This window comes from Lagenorhynchus albirostris, chromosome 19, assembly GCF_949774975.1.
Source record: "Lagenorhynchus albirostris chromosome 19, mLagAlb1.1, whole genome shotgun sequence".
NCBI lineage: Eukaryota > Metazoa > Chordata > Mammalia > Artiodactyla > Delphinidae > Lagenorhynchus > Lagenorhynchus albirostris.
The window spans coordinates 11,290,132-11,309,818 of NC_083113.1; the positions used below are offsets into that span (position 1 = coordinate 11,290,132).

Sequence of the window (19,687 nt, forward strand, 5' to 3'; positions counted from 1 at the left end):
GGACCAACAAGAGCAGCAGGAGAAAAGGCCTCCAGGGAGCAGCCTGGCCGGGCCTCTCAGGTGTGGCGCGGGGCCACGCAGCGCTGCTCCTTAGTCATCCCGCCTGCAGCGGGCGGTGCTGCTCCCCACCCTGCAGGGGGCCGAGAAGAATCAGGAGCGGGAGGGAAAGCTCTCAGCCTAGCGCTCCAGGCACCCGCTTGCTGCCACTGCGCCGCACAGGGTTGAAGGCAGCAGACTCCTGGGGGACGAGCCGGGAGAGCTGGACTCCACCCTCTGCGACTCACGGTCCCCCCTCATCTGTGAAGTGGGGCGACAATACCACCTATCCCGTGGGACGGGGTGCGCACAGGACCAGCTGGCGCACGGAGAGCACTCAGCGCTGCGCCCGGTACACAGCGGGCGCTCTGAGCACAGCAGCCACCACCGTCCCAGCTGGTACAGACCTACAGGCCCGAGACGCCCCTCGCAGCCCCGACTGCTCCTCCGGGACTCCTCGGCTCCTGCCTCGTCCACCTTTTGCAAGGCTTCGCACACCTCCCAGTCCTGCCCTCTTCAAAAGAACACCCACGGGCTTCCCTGGTGGCGCAGTGGTTGAGAGTCCGCCTGCCGATGCGGGGGACACGGGTTCGTGCCCCGGTCCGGGAGGATCCCACATGCCGCGGAGCGGCTGGGCCCGTGAGCCATGGCCGCTGAGCCTGCGCGTCCGGAGCCTGTGCTCCACAGCGGGAGAGGCCACAACAGTGAGAGGCCCGCGTACCGCAAAAAAAAAAAAAAAAAGAACACCCACACCAGCTCCAAGTCCCAGAGGGTTGGGCAGGCCTCCCGCTCCTCAGCGAGGCACTGCTGCCCAGCCCTCCCCACTGTCCGAGGAGGGAGCAGCTGGGGCGGTGGCTTGTCTCTCAGCTGCCGAGGGCAGAGGCCACGGTCCCTCCTTCTGCCACGGGGCCAAGCACGGGTCCCAGGCATCTTGTGTGCTCAGCCATCTGCGGAGGTGCTGGACTTTGGACCACATGGGCCTGGGGCCCGAGTCTAACTCCAACAAGTACTGGATACTGGACTCCATTTCTCTCTCTTAATCCCACCTGCCTCAAGGGTCAGTGTCTCAGCAGTAACTAAACAGATCCTTCACAGCTGCTCTGCGCCCCACCCCAGGCGGTGATACTGTGAAAACGGTATCCAAAGCAGCTCTGATCCCTGTCTACACGGGGCTCCCAGTCCAGTGGGGGAGACAGACCCATTCCCAGACAGTGATGACCCCGAGGGGGCAGGGCTAGGGTAGGAGAGCCCAGAAGAGCACCTAACCTGGTCCGGGGGTCAGGGAGGGCTTCCTGGAGGAGAGGCTACCTAACAATGCTGGTCATGTGAGCACAGGGTCTGTGAGTCTCATTCATCATTGCACCCTGGAACACAGCTGCACCTGGCACAGGGCAGGTGCTCCACGGGCATCTGCTGAAGGAAGGAAAGCGGGTAAGGAGACCCAGGGAGAATGAGTAGGAGTCAGCCAAGTAAAGGAGGGAATATCCAATTGAGAGGGCTGGGCACGATCACGTAACGCTGCACAGCTCCAACTACAACCAGCAATTCCACTCCAAGGTCTGTACTCTGGCGAAATTCTTGCTCGCACCCCAGGTGACGTGTACACGAAAGTTCACAGCTGTACCGGTTTGTAATACTGAAAGCCAGAAACAGCCCAAAGGTCCACCAATGGCACAACGGGCAATCTAAGACACAGTCACACAATGGAAAACTCTAGAGCATCTACGTGGATGGAACTGGGACACTAACTTTGAGAGGAAAGGCAAGCCCCAGGAGTCCACGCACGACACAATGCCATTTTTATAACACTCAAAAACAAGCTAAACCAAACACCTTATCTTTCAGCATACACGCATAGGTGATAAAACTTAAAAGAAAAAAAAAGAGGCATGACATTCACAGTATGCGTCGTAGTAGTCACAGGGCTCTGTGCTCCACCCACCCACCCAGAGATAGAGGTAAGTCAATGGCAATGCTCTCAGCCGTAAATTGGGAGGCTCAGAGGTGTTCTATACTACACTTGAACTTACGCGTATGTTACATATGCAGTTCATATGCCAAGAAAAGAATTTAATAACAATAATTTTAAAAGCAGAGAGAGGGAGGGACTTCCCTGGCGGTCCAATGGTTAGGACGCCGTGCTTCCAGCGCAGGGGGCATGGGTTCGATCCCTGGTTGGGGAACTAAGATCCCGCAAGCTACCTGGCATGGCCAAAAAAAAAAAAGCAGGAGGAGGGAGAAGAGTGTTGCAGCGGAGGGAACAGCACGTGCAAAGTCTCAGAGGAAAGAGAACTGAGGCGCCTCTGGGGAACTGAAGGTCGCTGTCAGGGTCAAATAAGGCAAACGGGCAAGGGACCCAGCATGGGGCTGGGGGCATCGAGGTGCTTGAAAAGGGTCTGCAAGACACTCAGGGGCTCCCTGCTTCCCATCACTGCCACCCACTGAAGTCCTAGGTACCAAGCTGGACAGGCCAAGCTCGGGGAAGGGGACCTCTGAGAAAGCCAGTGCCCGTCAGGGAACAACCAGCCCTGCCAGAACCAGCTGGGCTATTTCAGGCTGCCCACCTCAGGCTTCCGGGCAGAAGCGCCAGATGGCCAGCTGGACTCGGAGGCACTGGGGAGTTTGAGTTTGGAATTTTAAAATCAAGTAACTGTGAGCTGTTTACTGGTCCAGCAAAGGCTCCAGGGATGGACACTGGGTGCCTGGAACTTCTCATTGCCCAACCTGACTTTCCTCCTCTATGAAAGGTAACACCACTTACCCTCACGAGGTCTGTCTGGGAACTAAAGGACGTATCATTCTTTACCAAACGATCTGGGCTGGGCAGACAACAGAGAGCAAAACAGATCTGCGTCCCTGCCCTTGGGCAGTAATTACTAGGAAGGCAAATAATCACACAGATAAAAATGACAAATTATAAGAAAGAAAACACTCTTATAGGGCAGAGGTGATGATCATTTAGGTTGGAGGGAGTCATTGGGCAAGACCTGCAAGAGAGAGCAACATTTAGGCTGAGACCTGAAAGACCAGTAAGAGTCAGAAACCCATTCATTCCTTCCTCTATTTTTCGAGTGCCTGTTCTGTGCCAGGCGCTGTTCTAGATGCCAGGGCTGCGGCAGTGACCACAGCGCTAGAACGTCCCCTCCAAGTTGCTTACACTGGAGGAGGCAGGCACAAGACAGTCAGCAGATGCACAAAAGTCGTGGAGTCTCCCAGGCAAAGGCAAGAGCCAGCGCAGAGGCCTGGCATGTGCGTGCTGGAGGAGCTGGGGTATAGGTTCCCGGGGACTCATTAAGGCTGCAGCGGAGGCAGACTGGATGTGCCCAGGGCCCAGGCCGCCCTGGCCTCTGCCACCTTCCGCGAAGAAGCGTGACCTCAGCAAGTGACTGATGGTACCAAGTCACAAAATGAGGGGCCCCACCAGCTGCACCGGATTGCTCGGCCCGGTGCTCAGCAAACAGTGGCTGCAGTTGTGTTTACAGGAGAACCTCTCCGGAACCTGCTGTCCCTTCGCCTGGGCCTGGCCGCCACTGCACTGCCCCCAGGGCGCGGGCTGCTTCCCCCTCCTCTGCGCTCTCCGTTGTGGAGAGCCAGTGAAAGAGCAAAGGGGAAAGTGATTCTTTCTAAGGAGGCTCCCTGCCTCCACCTTTCCAGAAGGCAAATGATAAATGAGGAAAAATATATCTGCATAATGAAATTCCAAACACTCAATATCTGAAATAGACATAGAATGCTTACAAAAAGTCCCAAAACAAAAATGGGCACAGGGCATGAGGAAGCAACTCTGGGAAGTATGTAACTAACATGGTAACGATAAACAGGTTAACTACTAGTTAAGGAATGTTCATTAAAGGCTTCCCTGGTGGCTCAGTGGTTAAAATCCACCTGCCAGGGCTTCCCGGGTGGCGCAGTGGTTGGGAGTCCGCCTGCCGATGCAGGGGACAGGTTCGTGCCCCGGTCCGGGAAGATCCCACATGCCGCAGAGCAACTAAGCCCATGCGCCACAACTACTGAAGCTGGTGCACCTAGAGCCCGTGCTCCGCAACAAGAGAAGTCACCACGATGAGAAGCCTGCACACCGCAACGAAGACCCAATGCAGCCAAAATCTAATTAACTGATTAATTAATTTTAAAAAAGGAATGCTCATTAAAACAAAATACCATCTTGGCATCAAGACACCCAAATGCAAGTATTATTCATTTATTCATTCTTTCCAAAAAAAAAAAAAATCAAGAGATACAACCAAGTCCCTCAAGGCTTCCAGTCCTGTGTGGGCACAGACAGTCTATGAGACTTCAAAGGTTCCTACCCTCTGACCTGGTAAAACCACCTTCTAAGAATTTCTTCCGAGAAAGCTACCCGTGAGGAACAGAAAGATTTATGGACAAGGCTGAACGTCACTGCATTATTCATGCAGCTGAAAACTGGAAAGGACCTAAATGCTCAGCAACGCGGAAATGGCTGGAACAAATGGCAACGGCCTGATGATGACAATGGATTGTAATCATGCTTCATAAAAAATGGAAAATGAAGCAAAAATGCAGGACATTCAACCGTATGCACAGGCTCCAGCCAGTTTTATTTTTATGCATCTGTGGCAGTGTATGGAGCCAAAGAAAAGAGATGGGAAGGAAGTGCTCTGGCATTTCACGCTGACGACATTCATGCACATGTGGTGCGTGTCGTTTCCGATAACAGTCTTGCATCTAGAATATATATAGAACTCTCACAGCTCAACCAGAAGACAAATGATCCAATTTTAAAACGGGCAAAGGATCTGAATAGACATTTCCCTCAAGGAGATATACAAGGGCCCAAGAGGCGCGTGAAAAGATGCTCCACATCATCGGCTGTCAGGGAAATGCAGATCCAAGCCACAATGAGACGCCACTTCACACCCTCTGGGGTGGCTAACGACAAGGACGTGGCGTGGAGGGAGCGGAACCCTCATTCAACGGAGGGGCATGATCAGTGGGGCAGTTGCTCAAATGGTTACAGTCACCAGATGCCCGAGCAGTTTCACTCCTAGAAACATGAAAGTGTGCGGCCACGCAAAAACCTGAACGTGAATACCCACAGCAGCATTATTCATGACAGCCAGAAAGTGGAAACAACCCAAATGGATATCGACGGATGTAGAAAGTGGTATATCCATACGACAGAACGTTCTTCAGCAGACAAGGAATGAACTACAGACACATGCACAACGTGCGTGAACTCTGTAAACACTAAGCTCAGGGAAAGAAGACAGACACAAGAGTCCACGTATTGCATGACTGCATTTATAGGAAATGTCCAGAAGCTAAGGAGACAGAAAGCCAATCAGCGGTGGCCTGAGGGGGTGGGGGAGGGGCGCTGGCGTTGCCGGGTACAGGGTTTCTTCGGGGGGCAATGAAAATGTTCTAAAATTGACTGTGATGACAGATGTACAATTCTGTGAAAAACTGAACTGTTCCCTTTACACTGGTGAAATGTACGTGAATTACATCTCAATAGAGCTTTTTAAAAAATTCCAGATGGTAAGATTAAGAAGTGATTTTCATTTTCTCCTTTAGACTTTCCATCTCTTTCTTTTTTTTTTTCTCTTTTACAGTGAACATACCTTACTTTCAAAGTCAGAAAAGAAGCAAAGTAGTATGAGCTTCCAGGGTGACTGCATGCCCTTCTCCCCCAGCTCCCCTCACCAGCTCCAGGAAGGGGACGAGGAGAAAACTGAGCCACGCGCGCGCCGTGCAAGCTCGCTCTGCTGCCCAGTGGGCTGGAGGGAGAATCTCCATTTCCCCAGAGCCCATACACTTCCTATTAATAATAACGCCACACAGCAAGTCGGGGCGGGGAACCCAGGTTCACAACGAGGCAGGTCTCTTCACTTGCCCACCCCTAGGATGTGTCACTCCGCCCCTCAAAGCTACAGAGAAGCCATCCTGAATGCCAGGCCATCCCTCTCCAGCCTGCCGTCTCACTTAGAAAACAAGGAGGTTATCCCTCCACACCTGATAACCGGGATGCTGGGAACAGGGAAGGGGCCTGTGCTAGCCCGGGATTCTCGCAGCTGGGTGGTCAGCGAGCACAGGCGTTTCGACCCAACAGCTGGTGGCGGCACAGTAAGCCAGGTGGCCCTGCCTCCCCCACTGCGCTCACCGGCCTGGGAGGTCTTCCCCCAGGACCAGACAGGGTCAGGTTGCTGTCAGGAGTGCGAGTTCTAAGCAGGGCTCCACAGAGGGCTCTGTCTCTGGGCTCTGCCAGTACCCACACCCCAACTCTATCCTAATGGAACAACGCTCACTGAGCACCTGCTCTGCGCCTGGAGCTGCACTGGGGACACAGCAGTGGCCAAGACAGCCCAGCCCTGCCCTCCTGGGGCTCAAAGTCCAGTGGGAAGACAGAGATAGGGCAGGGAAGCCTAGGGAAGCTCAGACCCCGAGGGCCGAGCCCAGGTCCAGCAGGAAGAAGACCCCCCGAGCCTCACCCCCCGAGGAATGCAGCACTTTCTAGTCACTGTGATCAAAGTAGGGAGAGCTGGGTCAGGAAGCAAAGAACCCAGGGAACAAAGGGGATTCACAGGACAAGGAGGGAGATGGAGGAAAAGGAGAGAGGATGGAGGCCTGAGCTGGGGGGCCGGAGGCTGCACACCACTGACATCCTCCACCTCCTCCTGTGACACACCTTGCTGCTGGTGGGGCAGGGGATCAGGTCACCCGCCACAAAGGTAGAAAGGCACACCAAGTTACCAGAACCTGGGCTCTCTTGCCCCACCCCAACCCCCCATGACAAGGAGGAGGTCCTGGCACTCAGTTCCCTAAACGGTGGGGACGACCTATGGACAGAGACAGGGAAACACACACAGTGGGAAAAGACCTCCGACACCACCTTGCTGCACAGAAAGGGCAGTGCCGTGGCCTGCAAGTCCACAGCAGAAGTGGGTCTGCAACCCCAGACCTGCACTCCCGCACTCCACTGGGCTGGCTAGCTTGGGGGTCTGGCAGACCCGGCAGGGGCGCTTGGTGCCCTCCTCCTCTCTTCAGACTTCCTTTTCCGCCCTGGGCTACATGAGGGCGGGGCCCATCTGCTACCTGAGGCCCAGCATCCCACTGGGCTTCCTTCTCCACCTACCATACAAGCTCCTGCTCGGGGCCAGGCTCAGTGCCACGTGCTGTGGGCACCAGGGGATACAGTGGCACCGAACCCAACCCACCCCTGCCTTCACGATGCTTACAGTCAAGCGGGCAAGAGAGAACCTCCGCAGGCCTGCAGACAAACAGATCGCTGACACCCCCTGGCGGGAACCTATTTAGTGCACCAGGAAAGAAGGGTTTGCTGGTACCTGAAGGACAAGCTAGAGCTGTGACAGCAAGGCAGGCCTTCCAGGACACGAGGTGGGGAGCTCCTCGCATGTAGGAACTGAAAAGAAGCCACGGCACTTGAACCCAGAGAGGACATGGGGAAGGGTGAGCCCAGTCGTGGTCAGCAACGGCAGCGGGGACCGGCCTCCTAAGCTGTTTTAGGGATTCTGCATGGGGTGTGAAAGGCGGTGGGGGGGAAGTGGGCCATTAGTGCGACTGGAAGCTGGGGAGTAACAAGGTCCGCTTTTTCGGGAATGGAGAAGGGGCACGAGAGGGCAGGGAGAGCAGTCAGGACTCCTCCACCTGGCTCACAGCAGAGCGAGGTGGAGGCAAGGAATGAATGCATGCATGCATGAATGAATGAATGAATGTATGGAAGTATGAACAAATGACCCAATGAACATCTTCCTCGGCCCCTGCTCTCTTTTGGGCCCCGAGGTGCTGGCCTGGGGCACTCGTTAGCAGACCCACTTTGCTCAGAGTCCCTGTGGTGCCTGGGTGTGTTCGGTGGTTTGCCTCCTCCAGGGAGCCAGACGGACAAGATGTCGTCCCTCACGGCGCTGCTGGGTCCAGTGAGGGGAGATGGACCCAAACAAATAACAGCGTGAGGAGGTGTCACGGGAACCTGGAAGAGCAGAGCAGCACTCTGTGTGGGGACGACCTGCACGCCAGTGCAGGAAGGCTGAGCACAGGGAACCAGGATCTTGGGTCAGGACGGAGGAGGACAGACACCAGCTTGGGAAGGGCCCCCACCAGGCTCAGGGGCGTGGCCTCTACCCTGTGGTGATGAAGGAGCCCTTGGAGGCTTTTCGGGAGCAGAGGATGAGCCCTGTGCCTTCTGGTTCAAACACGGCTCCTTCCCTTACTATCTGTGTGGCCTTGGCACCCGTGAGCCTCAGCTTTTCCTTCTGGCTGCTGTGAAGAGCTTAGATCACCACCATCGTCATCACCATCCCAAAGCATGACCTTCCGCAGGGTCACTTCCCTGGCGTTTGCTTTCATCTTCCGGCAGTCCCACCCTTCCTCCCTCCCACCAGCCCTGTTGCTCTGAGGAACCCAGTGAGTTCAGCTGGGAAGGTGCTCTGCTTTGCACAAAGGGGAGGGCTGCCCAGAACACGAGCGGCTCTCCCACTACACTGCTGATGGCAGCTGGCAGGAGACTAAGGCTGTGGAGAGACGGAGGGGTGGGCGTGAAGGTGGCACACGAGTCAGACCCCAACGGGTTCCAAGAGGGGCCCGCCCACCCAACTGGGGAGGACATCCCAGCTGGGATCCAACAAGGCCTCCGCAGAATCAGACCACAGGGCTCCCACCCCAGGCTTCCGCTGGAAAGGGAGAGGGTGTCAGGCAAGTGACATGAGCCGAACGGCTGCCAGCAGACACTTCCAAGCTGCCACCCCCACCCTGAGGCAACGGCTCCACAGCAGTTGCAGAAAGTAAGGCAGGGGGTGAGAATAACTTTACAGAGTGCCACCGTGTACCTCCATCCACCGCCGATCCATCCACATGAGGGCCTGCGGAGCGCCAGGCACCACGACAAGTGGGACCCAGAGGGAAGCCAAAGCAAGATGGGCTCTGCCTTCGTGGAACTGCCTTCCCAACAGCGGGGGAAACAACCAAAGCATGATGGCTGTCAATCACTCCTGTGGCCACCTGGCCTCGGAACCGCCCTTCTGGAACACGGGACCCCCTCCATCTCTCCCACACCAACTGAAAACGCCAGACCCCAGCCTCCTGTTGCAGCTCTAGCCTGCAAAGCCCCCCGAAGAGGGGGCTGCCCTAACACGAGCAGCACCGGGGCCAGGGTGGGCAGTGACGGTGGCAGCCAGGAAGCGGTGACGTCCAGGACCCAGGGCATTCTCACCAGATCTGCTGGAGTTGGAGTGTGCTCCTGGCTGCGAAGGCCCCGGGCCTGGCTCCTCCCAGAGAGCCAGAAACCTTTGAAATAGACTCCTCGTCTGCCAAAATAGCTTCACGAATGAGCAAATTGTGACACAGGGAGGTTTGGGGACGTGCCTGAATTCCTGCAGCTGCATTCACAGCAGGCAGAGTGCTCGCCTATCCCATCCAGCCCAGGGTCACGGGACGGTCAGCCTGCTCTCAGAGAGGAGGGAGTCCGGGCAGGCTCACGAGGGACACGACCCCATTCAACTCTAACAAGCCCTTACTGAGTGCTCGCAGTAGCTGGTTACTGGGCCAGTCGCTTCCCAAGTTCCGAATAATCTAATCCTCAATCCCGATACAAATGGGGATACTGAGGCAGAGAAGCTGGGCGACCACCTCAGGGCAGAGCTGGACTGGCACCAGCACGCTCCAAAGCCCGAGCCCCAGGCTGCCTCTCCTGTTACCACCGCTTCACAGATACGGGAACGGGGTCCACTGCCGGCTCCACGGTCTCCTACTGGAAACTCTAGGACCACATATTCTAGAATTCAGAATTTCCTGGCTTTCAGAAAGGTGATAGGATACCTACTATTGAAATATTACATAAGACCCCCAGCAGGACCTGGGGCAGATTTTAGAGCTTTCTGGATCCAGGAGGTGGGAGACCTAAGGGGATTTTACAGGTGAAGCCAGTGGCTGAGGTCACACGGGGGAGGCAGTGTGAGCACCCAAGTGCACAGCGGCCACTGCCCACCACCTCACCCAAGGGCAGGAGGAACTAACGGGGGGCGGGGGGGCTGGAGCTCAGAGACCCAAGGAGAGAACGGATGGGGGAAACTGTCACCTTGGAAGTGTTAGGGAGAACACTGCAATGGCAAAACCTTCTGGGGGAGGGGGAGGTTCAGATAAATCTGGTGAATAAATGAAGAAGTCAAATGTCAGCTACTAGGGGTTTCCCTGGTGGCGCCGTGGTTAAGCATCCACCTGCCAATGCAGGGGACACAGGTTCGAGCACCGGTCCGGGAAGACCCCACATGCCGCGGAGCAATGAAGCCCGCGTGCCACAACTACTGAGCCTGCGCTCTAGAGCCCACGACCCACAACTACTGAAGCCCGCGCACTTAGAGCCTGTGCTCCGCAACAAGAGAAACCACCGCAATGAGAAGCCCGCGCACCGCAACTAAAAATAGTCCCCGCTCGCCGCAACTAGAGAAAGCCCGCGCGCAGCAACGAAGACCCAATGCAGCCAAAAATAAATAAATAAATTAATTAATTAAATCTATTAAAAAAAAAAAAGTCAGCTACTGGCCAGTGCAGGGCCACATGGAGCCAAGAGCCTACAGGCTCATGGCCCATGGCTACCTCCCTGGTCCCCAGCCTCGGTCTCACCCTCTTCACGCCACACTCCCAGAAGGTTCTGTTAAAAACAGTAGGCATGCCCCACCTGCTGGCTCCCCGCCACCCTCAGGCTAACACAGCCTACAAGGCCCCACCTGGGTGGTCCCCCCCAGCCTTCTCCAATCTCACCTCCGACCCTCCTGCCACCAACTCCAGACTGCCGACTCCAGTAAGGTCAGCTTTTTTCTCTTCCCAGATGCTCCTCACTGGCTCTCTCTGCCTCCAACCCTTCGCACATACTTCCACTGCTCCTCAAGGGGCTAACTCCAGTGATTTCTTCAGGCCTGAGATGGCCCTTCCTCCAGGAAGCCACCTTTGCCCTGCCCGTCAGCCCTCAGCTCTTCCCAGTCAGGGTCCTGGGCACCCCAGTTGGATTAGAACTGTTTACTGTGGGTCTCCCTCACTCAACTGTGACCTCCATGGAGGCGGGGCCGGGCCTGTCTTCTTCCCAGACCCCTAACACTCGCATTCACTAAATGAGAGGCTGCTCACGCATTCGGCCGGGAGGTACTGAGCGCCTACCATGTACCGACACTGTGTAGCACGCGAGGAACTTGGGCCCAGGGTCAGGATAAGGACCCGATGGGGAGGACAGGGAGGCTGCGTGAACCTCCCAGGCCTCCGAAGCTGTCCAAGAACGACGGCGAGCCCCTCCTGAGCGCCAGCCAGCTGGGCCCTTCACTCAGTCTGCTTCTCATCCCTCCACTACCCGGCGAGGCTGGAATCGTCATCTCCGTCTTACAAACGGTCATGGGTTCAGGATGAAGAAACTATACGGCATGCAGAACTGGACGCAGCAACCTGCCTAAGCTCACACAGCCGGGACACAGGGACAAAGAGCGCAGGCCCCGCAGCCAGACTGCCTGGGTTTGAATCCCAGCTCCCCGCTGCCTGGCTTTGTGACGACCTCAGGCAAGTGACCTTGCCTCTCTGTGCTTCCATTTCCTCATCTACAAACCGGAAAGAATAGCACCTACCTCCCGGGCAGCTGGGAGATGTAACAGAGATACAGACTCAACCCAGCAATGGGCACGTGGGAGCAGTGAGCGGTGACTGCTAGGGTCACCCGGAGAGCAGGGACTTCGGCCTGGGCCCCTCTATGCTCGACCGCAGCAGGCTGCCCGCCCAAATCACATTTCTGCAGTTCCCGCAAGTCCGACACTTCAATTCGCTCTAAAACAAGTCCATGAGGCCAATCCCGGCCAACCCCCGAACTGAGGTCTGGAAGGCAGCCCTGGGACTGAGTGCTGTGTGGCTGAGCTGAATCAAGGGCCCTCAGCAGAAGGACAGCCAAACCTGGCCGTCAGGGGAGCTTTCTAGAAACACAGATTCCTGGCCTCCATTCCCAGAAGCTGCCTCAGTCACGGCCAGTTCAGCCCGGAGTGCCTGGCTCCATGCTTCTTAATACTTTTGCAGCCAAACGCCTGTGAGAGACAGGAGACGCCTGGCTCCCAGTAACATGCGCTCACACCGCAGACGACCCCCCGGATGACCGTGTGCCGAGCGCCCGCGGTGAGGGGACCCCACGGGGCCCGAGAGCTCCTCCTCGGGGCGCTGAGGGAGAGCCCCGTCCGGGCACAGGCCAGTCAAGTCCTCCCAGAAGCTTTCTCCCAAATGCCACGGCGGCACATGAGATCCGACAGAAAGCCTCACTCTCCTGCCACTCATCACCCCGGCTGGTGCCCCGAGCCCTCCTGGGCGCCAGGCAGAGGTCACAGAGGTGACTCTCGTGGTCTTCGCCCTTGAAGAGGGAAACACGATGAGAAAGCGCAGCGGGTGTAGGAAGGAGGGTGGCCCACCTGAGCCCCAGGGCGCAGAGGGCCCAGCCTGGTGAAGCAGGCGCTCCCCACACAGGCCCGTCCGCACAGTCGGGTCCCCACGGGGCAGAGGGCCGGGGAGCCGGGCCATTCTACAGAGGGGAGGGGCTCAGGGGGCAGCCGTAACTTGCCGACAGTCTCGGCCAGCGGCTGAGAGGCTGCAGGTAATGCTTTGAGCTCAACTCTTGGTGCCCTTGCTGCCTCTCAGGCTGGGGGAGGGCCGAGACAGGCTGATTGAGTTTCAGCTCAGAGAGACCGGGCAACTTGCCCAGAGTCACCCAGCTTGTAACGGACAGGATCATCCCTGTCAGGGACGTCGGGGCACTCGTCTCGGAGGAGTAGGCCTCTGATGGACAGACAGCAGGGTTCTGACGAGGGAGACGCTAGGGGAGACAGTAATGCACTGAGGGCGCGGGGGGGGGGGGGGGGGGGGAGGCGGGGCGGGGCGGCTGGCAACGACCGGAATAACGAGGGGGACACCCACCGAGTGCTTGCTGTTGACGCTGTTATCTCACTTAATCCTCACCGCCCTGTGAGGAGGTACTAATGTCAGCTGTATTTTATAGAGAGAAAAATCACAGGCAGAGAGAACAATTGCCCAAAATCACACGGCAGAGTCTACGTGCCAACGCCGGCAGTAGGAGGTGAGGTTGGGCCCACATGGAAATCTGGGCGAAAGCATCAAAGCCGCCCCCCAAGACCCCACTCCCTCCGCCCCAGCAAGACCACCCACCACTTAGGCTAAAACGAGCCATTAACTAGTAAGAGAGCCTCTTCCCACCACTGACAGGTACCTTCTCACCAGTCCAACCAGTTTCAAGGACTAAATTTGCAGCACGGGTTTCAATGAGAACAAACAGTAAGGCATTTATTTCCATCCTCTCTGATCGTCATTTAAGAACATCATGGCCTGTGTACATATAGCTGTTTCACTTTGTTATAAAGCAGAAACTAACACACCACTGTAAAGCAATTACACTCCAATAAAAATGTTAAAAAAAAAAAATCGTGGCCACTGTCCCCACCACCCCTCCCCCCTCCCCATCCCAGCCTCGAAGCTTGGGCAGCTAGAGGTGGGCACGTTCCGGCCCCCTGCACCTTGCAGACACCTCCACTTCACATGAGGAACTTCCTGGTGGGCACAACTCCCCTACCCCCACTCCAGGACAGACTCCGCAGGCTGGAGGTCAGGAAGCAGGGAATGAGTCATGGGCGGGACTGGAGGGAGGGGAGACAGCCTCCCAGACCGCAGCCGGTGTCATGTGCTCTCCCGATGCCTGCCTCGCAAACCCCATGTCTCCTCCCCACACGGCGTTCAGCTGGGACTGGGGAGACAGCTGAGCCTCAGGTCATTCTTTCAGTTTGGTCTGAAGAGTTCCTGGTACACAACCGGCCCTGGTCCTCAGAGGAGCTGGGAACGCAGGGCCTGCCGCCACGGGACTGGGGGGCGGGGGCGTGCACCAGGCCAGCCCCTCCTCCACCGGCATCCACTTCCACCCCCCACAGGGAGAGTGGAGCGCACCCTGTGCCCAGCCTGGCAGTACTGAGGCAGCCTCCTCCCCAGCTTCACGTCCCTTCCACTCGCAACCGGCTTGCCACAGAGACCCTGCCTTCCCCACCAGGTCCATGCCCTCCATTCAGATATCCTGGGTGGTCAGCAGGGCAGGGATCACAATTTCACAGATGAGGAGACAGACAAGCTCAGCAAGAATAAGTGCCTTGCTAGGGCCGCAGCATATGCTCCGGCCAGGGCTGGCCTGGAGGCGCACCCCGGCTAGAGGGGCCCCAAGGATGGCCTGGCCTCACCCCTTCCAAAACGGCTGCACACACGCCCCTGGCGTTCATTCAACCACGATAACTGTTGTGTCTTTCGAGGGGCTGGGTAGAAACGAGGACAGGCAGTGTCTATTCCCCGATTCCAGCGGGGGAAAGAGACCACCGAAACGAAATAAACGTGCATGGTAACAGGAGATGGCCTTTAGTGCAATGAGAAAATAAGCAGGCCCCTGGCACTGGGGGCAGGCGGGGACACCATGTGACATGGGAGCCAGGGAAGGCCCTTCTGAGTGCTGGGCCGGGTTGACCCTCTGTAGGCCTGAGACCCTCCTGCACCATCTCCCTCCTTCAGATGTCTGGTCTCCAGGAATCCCCCAACACGTGACCTCTGACAGGGCCTGATGGGGCTCTTGCCTTAGGCAGACACCCCCAGAGGCTCCCACCCAGCTGGGCCACCACCTAGTCTCAGTCCCAGCCCTCCTCCACCCCAGTCAGAGGCTGTGTCAGGGCCTAGCTGAGCTCTCCTCCCAGGGCAAGGCCCTGCTGAAAGGGCGCCCTGTGCTGGGGCCCCCAATTCCTCTAGTGGCTGCTTGCTCCCAGTTCCCAGCTCCCAGCTCCCAGCTCCTGCACCTCCTGGCCCAGGCAACTTCTCCAACTCTGCAATGGAGAACAGCTTCTGAAGGACCTCTCTTGCAACTCAGATCCGCCAACTCCTCCCTCACCCTTGGCCTTGGGGTCGTGTCACCACAGCAGGCCCCAGAATGACTCCTTCCTCACGCTTCCCACTAGGGCCACAGCTCAAATGACACCCCCTGTGCTTTCCCACAGTTTACAGACCAACTCCAACAGATCTCCTGCCCCTCCTGCAAGTCTCGCCGGCTCCTCCCTGAAGCCCCCAGCCAAGATCCTTGGCTCTCTCAACTAGGTAGTCCCTTGGCCCAACTTGCCACGGCCTGGGGGGCGAGCCTCCACCTCCCTCACTCCCAGGCCAGCCCACCCCTCCACTGTCCTCCTCAGGCACTGCCAGGCCCGCCAAATCCCACCATCCAAACTCACCAACTTCACCAACGACCCCTCCTCTGCCTGGGGCCCAAGATCCCCCAACTGTCAGGTCAGTGGCAACTCCTCTCCCCGGCCCAGACGGACCAACTCTCCCAGCCGAAAACATCGATCCATTTCTCCATGTCATCACCTCTCCACCTCAGACCCACCGACTCCTCCAGAGTGTGAGTCCACACCCGTCCTTGCCGCCCCTCCCTAAACTTCCAGGCATGAGAGACTCCCCCAGCCCGTGCGCTACCACCACCTCCACCCCTTACCGGGGGGGGGGGGGCAGACCAGTCAGCGACCATCCTCATCCTCTCAACCCCTCCCAGCCAGACGCCAACTGACCCTCTTTCTCGACATTCTTCCCTCCCCCCCCGGGGGTTCCCCCCTCCAAACTCCTTCACTGCATCTCCACAACTGCCCACAAGAGAAAAAACAACAACAACAAAAACAAAACCGGACTGAATCTGCCTGGATAACAGCAGCTCTTATTTATGCGGCAGGAACTTACAAGGACTGTCTTATTTAATCCTCACGACTACTCCACAGTAGAAATTAGCACCTCCATTTGCAGAGAAAGAAACAGGAGGCTCAGAGAGGAAAAATGGCTTCCCCAAAGCCCAACAGCTGGTAACACACAGCTGTTCCCCTTCTGGGAACCTGCAGACCAGAAACTTTCCCCCACTCCCAACCCCTCCCCGCTCCCGAATCTCCAGCTACGCTAACGTCCACAAACGGAACACCTTCCCTTCCCCTCGCCCCGAGCCCACAAATGGACCACCGTTCTGGCCCTCTCCTGGAAGCCTGTGAAGCGGAAACATCCAGGTCCCAGCTCCGTGAACCAACTCCTCTAGGCTGGTCCCTAAAATGACCAGTAGCACCAACATCTCCCCTAAAATGACCAACAATACCTGCGACTTTATGAAGGCTCACCCTGGCCAATCACTTTGCACACACAATCTTAGTCAGTCCTCTCTGAAACCCTGTGACGTAGTTTTCTCACCCACTTACAGATGGGAAACGGAGGCTCCGAGGAGTTAGGTTCCCAGCCTGAGGTTATGCTTCGGGTACATGGGAGTCAGGATTGAACTGGAGCACCATCTCATCACCATCCTGCTCTGCCTCTCCAGGTCTTTCCCGCTTCCTGGACTGGATACCATGCTGTAGCCGAGGCCCATTCCAACTCTTCCCTTCCTCAGCCCCAGTCCCCCAAGCCCTCCAACCCAAAAGTGCCCGCCTACTCCTGGGGCCGAGAGCCCAGGGACTGGGCTGGCTCCCAAGGCCAAGAATTTTAAATTAACCACCGTCTCTTTAACAATTAATGGCCAAGATGGCATTTATGGTGGTTCCCCGCGTGTTCAGCTTCCAGTTCCCACGTCTCCCTCTCTCACATCAAAGCCACCGATTCCTCCACTGCCCACAGACTAGCAACAGTTCCTCCTCTCTCCCCAGGGCCAACAGACCAACTTCTGTGGAGCCGGGGCCAGGCTGATCCCTCTCTTTGCGGGCTCCATCCCAGCAAGACTGCCAGACCTGGCCAGGACTCAACACTGCCAATCCACCCCTGAAGCAACTTTCCACCTTCCCAGCCCTATGGATAAAACACACTCTTCCAACTGCCCTTTCAGTTTCAACACTGAGCCGACCTTCTCCAGAGGACATACAGCCCATGGACTTGCTCTCTCTCCCCACACCTCAAGCCACCAAAGTTCTTCAATGCTCTCACCTTCAACTGACCGGCAACTCCAATTCCCCAATGCTTCCTCAGGGGAAAGAAAAAAAAAAACAACACCCTCCTAGAGCCAGGCTCCAAAGTTCCTCTGCTCCTGAGTGACTGACAGTGCTGTGCTTCCCTTTTTTTGGGGGGAGAGGAAAAGGAGGCACGCAGTGACTTTTCTTAAGGCCAAGACTGAATATCTCCTCTATCTTACCCACCCCAAAACTGACCACCAACTCTGCTACTTTTCTGGCAAGTTTGTTTACTTTGACTCCCTTTTCCCAGCCCCAGGATCTACTGACTGGTCTAGAGCCATAATCCAGGTTTATTCCTCTTCCTTCTTTCACCCAAGGAAGTGAACCACATGACCATCCCTTGCCCCGAGGCTTGCAGAACAGCAACTTAACCTTTCTGTCCCCACGGGCCCATCAAACTCCTCCAACTGCCCTTTCAGCGCCAATGTTGACCCACTCTTCCTCCCCTGACCGCTCTATCCTTCTCTGGGGAAACTATAAACTCAAAGGCTACCGCCCTCCTAATCTCCCAAGCCACCAAACTTTCTTTGATTGCTCACCGTTTCAATTCCTAAACAGATCACCTTCAGCGTCCCTTGGCGGGGGGTGAGGGGGGGAGTAGCATAAACCAGCTACTTTTCACCTTCCCAACCCAACAGCCACCTCCTCTCTAACACTCTCCAGCTCTAAACTGACGACTGTCTCCTTAAATCATCATTAGGTGCAACTTATTGAGCTCCACCTCTGTGCTGGGGTCTGCACTGACTCCCAGGTCCCCCACCAGCCCGCCTCCACGCTCCAGCCGTAGCTACCGTGTCTCCACGGGTCTTTGGGTTCCACAGCTCCGGACACGATATCTTCGTCGGACGGGAATGTAACGCGCTTGGCCGCAGCCTTGAGGCGCCCGTCGGCCGGGGGCGATGCGGGGCTGGGAGACGGGGCCTCGGCGGGGGCCTCCTCGGCTTCGCCGTCCGCGCCCGGCTCGGGCGGCGCCTCCTGCGGCGGGACCTCCATCGCCGCCGCCACCTCCTCACGGGGGCCCTGGGGACATGCCCCGGGCCCCGGACTTGTCTCTCCGGGCCCTCCCGCCGTCCCGGGGCATGGGCTCAGCCACTGCTTCAGGCGCCGCCTCCGTCCGCTCTCCTGGTCGTCGTAGTCGTCGCCGCCGGGAGCTCGAGCGCGCCTCCCCCGAGCCCCGTGCGCGCCTGCTCGTTCGCAGCCGCACTTTCGTTAAGGGCCGGTGAGCCCGCCGAGTACCCAGAAAAGCAGAAAATCAATTTAAGTTATTTGCAGGTAGAGTTGTCTCGTGCTTTGTTAAAGGGGGCAAACAAAAGGCAGAAAGAGCCGCAGTAAAAAGAAACGTGAGCAGTGAATCTGCAGAGCCGGAACTGCAGAATATGAGGGGCGGGGCGAGGTGGACGCCGTCTCCCAGAGCAGCGCGCAAGCGCGAACCTGAGCCGCCCCCACCGCGCCTCCCCGCTTTAATCTAGATAACTAATGTTTAGGCTCTCGGACATTCGTCACGAGCTCAGGCACGGAGAAGGGAATGGAGTTGATAGAAATAAAAATATCTGCTTGGTGGGGCTAGGCCAACTGGTAAGGAGAGAAGTAAAGAGATGGAGAACTTGAAAGGGAAGGCGACAGACGCTGTGTTGAATATATGAGTACAGGTGATGGATGCGGACAGAGGGACCATCTGCCTGCAGACGAAGCCAGTCCCCACTTGCTGGTTAGTCTCTAGCCTTCCATTTGCAGACTGCAGCTTCATCAATAACCCTCTGTATTTGGATAGCGTTGTATAAAATACAATTTAAATTTAAAAATTGAAATAGGAGCCCATAAGGAATATTACAGCCCTGATTTAAGTTTTTTAAAAAACTGAACGAAGGAAGAAATGCCAAAAGCAAGGGACCAATCTGCCAACCAAAATACCGGGCGATGGACCAGGTAGATCACAGAGCCAGTAGCGAACTAGCACGAACTCAAGCCACGCCCCCACAAGGGCTCGATTCAGTCGCTTAGTATTCGCATCCGCACTTTCTCCACGCTATCCCAGCCCAACAGGCAACTCGGGGAAGGAGGAGCTAAAACCAAAAAAGGATACGTGGGGAGGAGCAGGCGACATCGTTGCTTAGGCAACTCGAAGCTAGGCCCAGGAGTCGCCAAAGGTAGCTCTGTGAATGGACATATGGGAGCTGAGGCTCTCCACATGCTTCATTCAACTTCACTGGCCACCGCGCTTTGACGACTGAGGAGGAACAAAGCAAATCTCATCCATATTTAATGGAATCTTCACTTACCTTCTTAAATAGATGGGACTACAGAGGGGGCAGAAATTACTTTTTAAAAGTAAATCTGGGCTTCCCTGGTGGCGCAGTGGTTGAGAGTCCGCCTGCCGATGCAGGGGACGAGGGTTCGTGCCCCGGTCCGGGAAGATCCCACATGCCGCGGAGCGGCTGGGCCCATGAGCCATGGCCGCTGAGCCTGCGCGTCCGGAGCCTGTGCTCCGCAACGGGAGAGGCCACAACAGGGAGAGGCCCGCGTACAGCAAAAAAAAAAAAAAAAAAGTGAATCTGCTGAGGGAATTCCCTGGCGATCCAGTGGTTAGGACTCGGCGCTTCCACTGCAGGGGGCAAGGGTTTGATCCCTGGCCC

General features: G+C 56.8%; 1 protein-coding gene across 2 annotated transcripts in view; it reads right to left on the bottom strand.

Moving 5' to 3' along the window:
- PPP1R37 (protein phosphatase 1 regulatory subunit 37) overlaps nt 1–19,436 on the bottom strand; it is a 43,037-nt gene extending 23,601 nt beyond the window's left edge. The window contains exon 1 of one of the 2 annotated variants that reach the window (XM_060131057.1): nt 17,846–19,436. In XM_060131057.1, coding sequence (XP_059987040.1) covers nt 17,846–18,047 — 202 coding nt within the window. In that variant the 5' untranslated portion in view covers nt 18,048–19,436. The remainder of the gene's footprint in view (nt 1–17,845) is intronic. The other variant, XM_060131058.1, reaches the window with a different exon arrangement.
- Between the last annotated feature and the right edge of the window lie 251 nt (nt 19,437–19,687).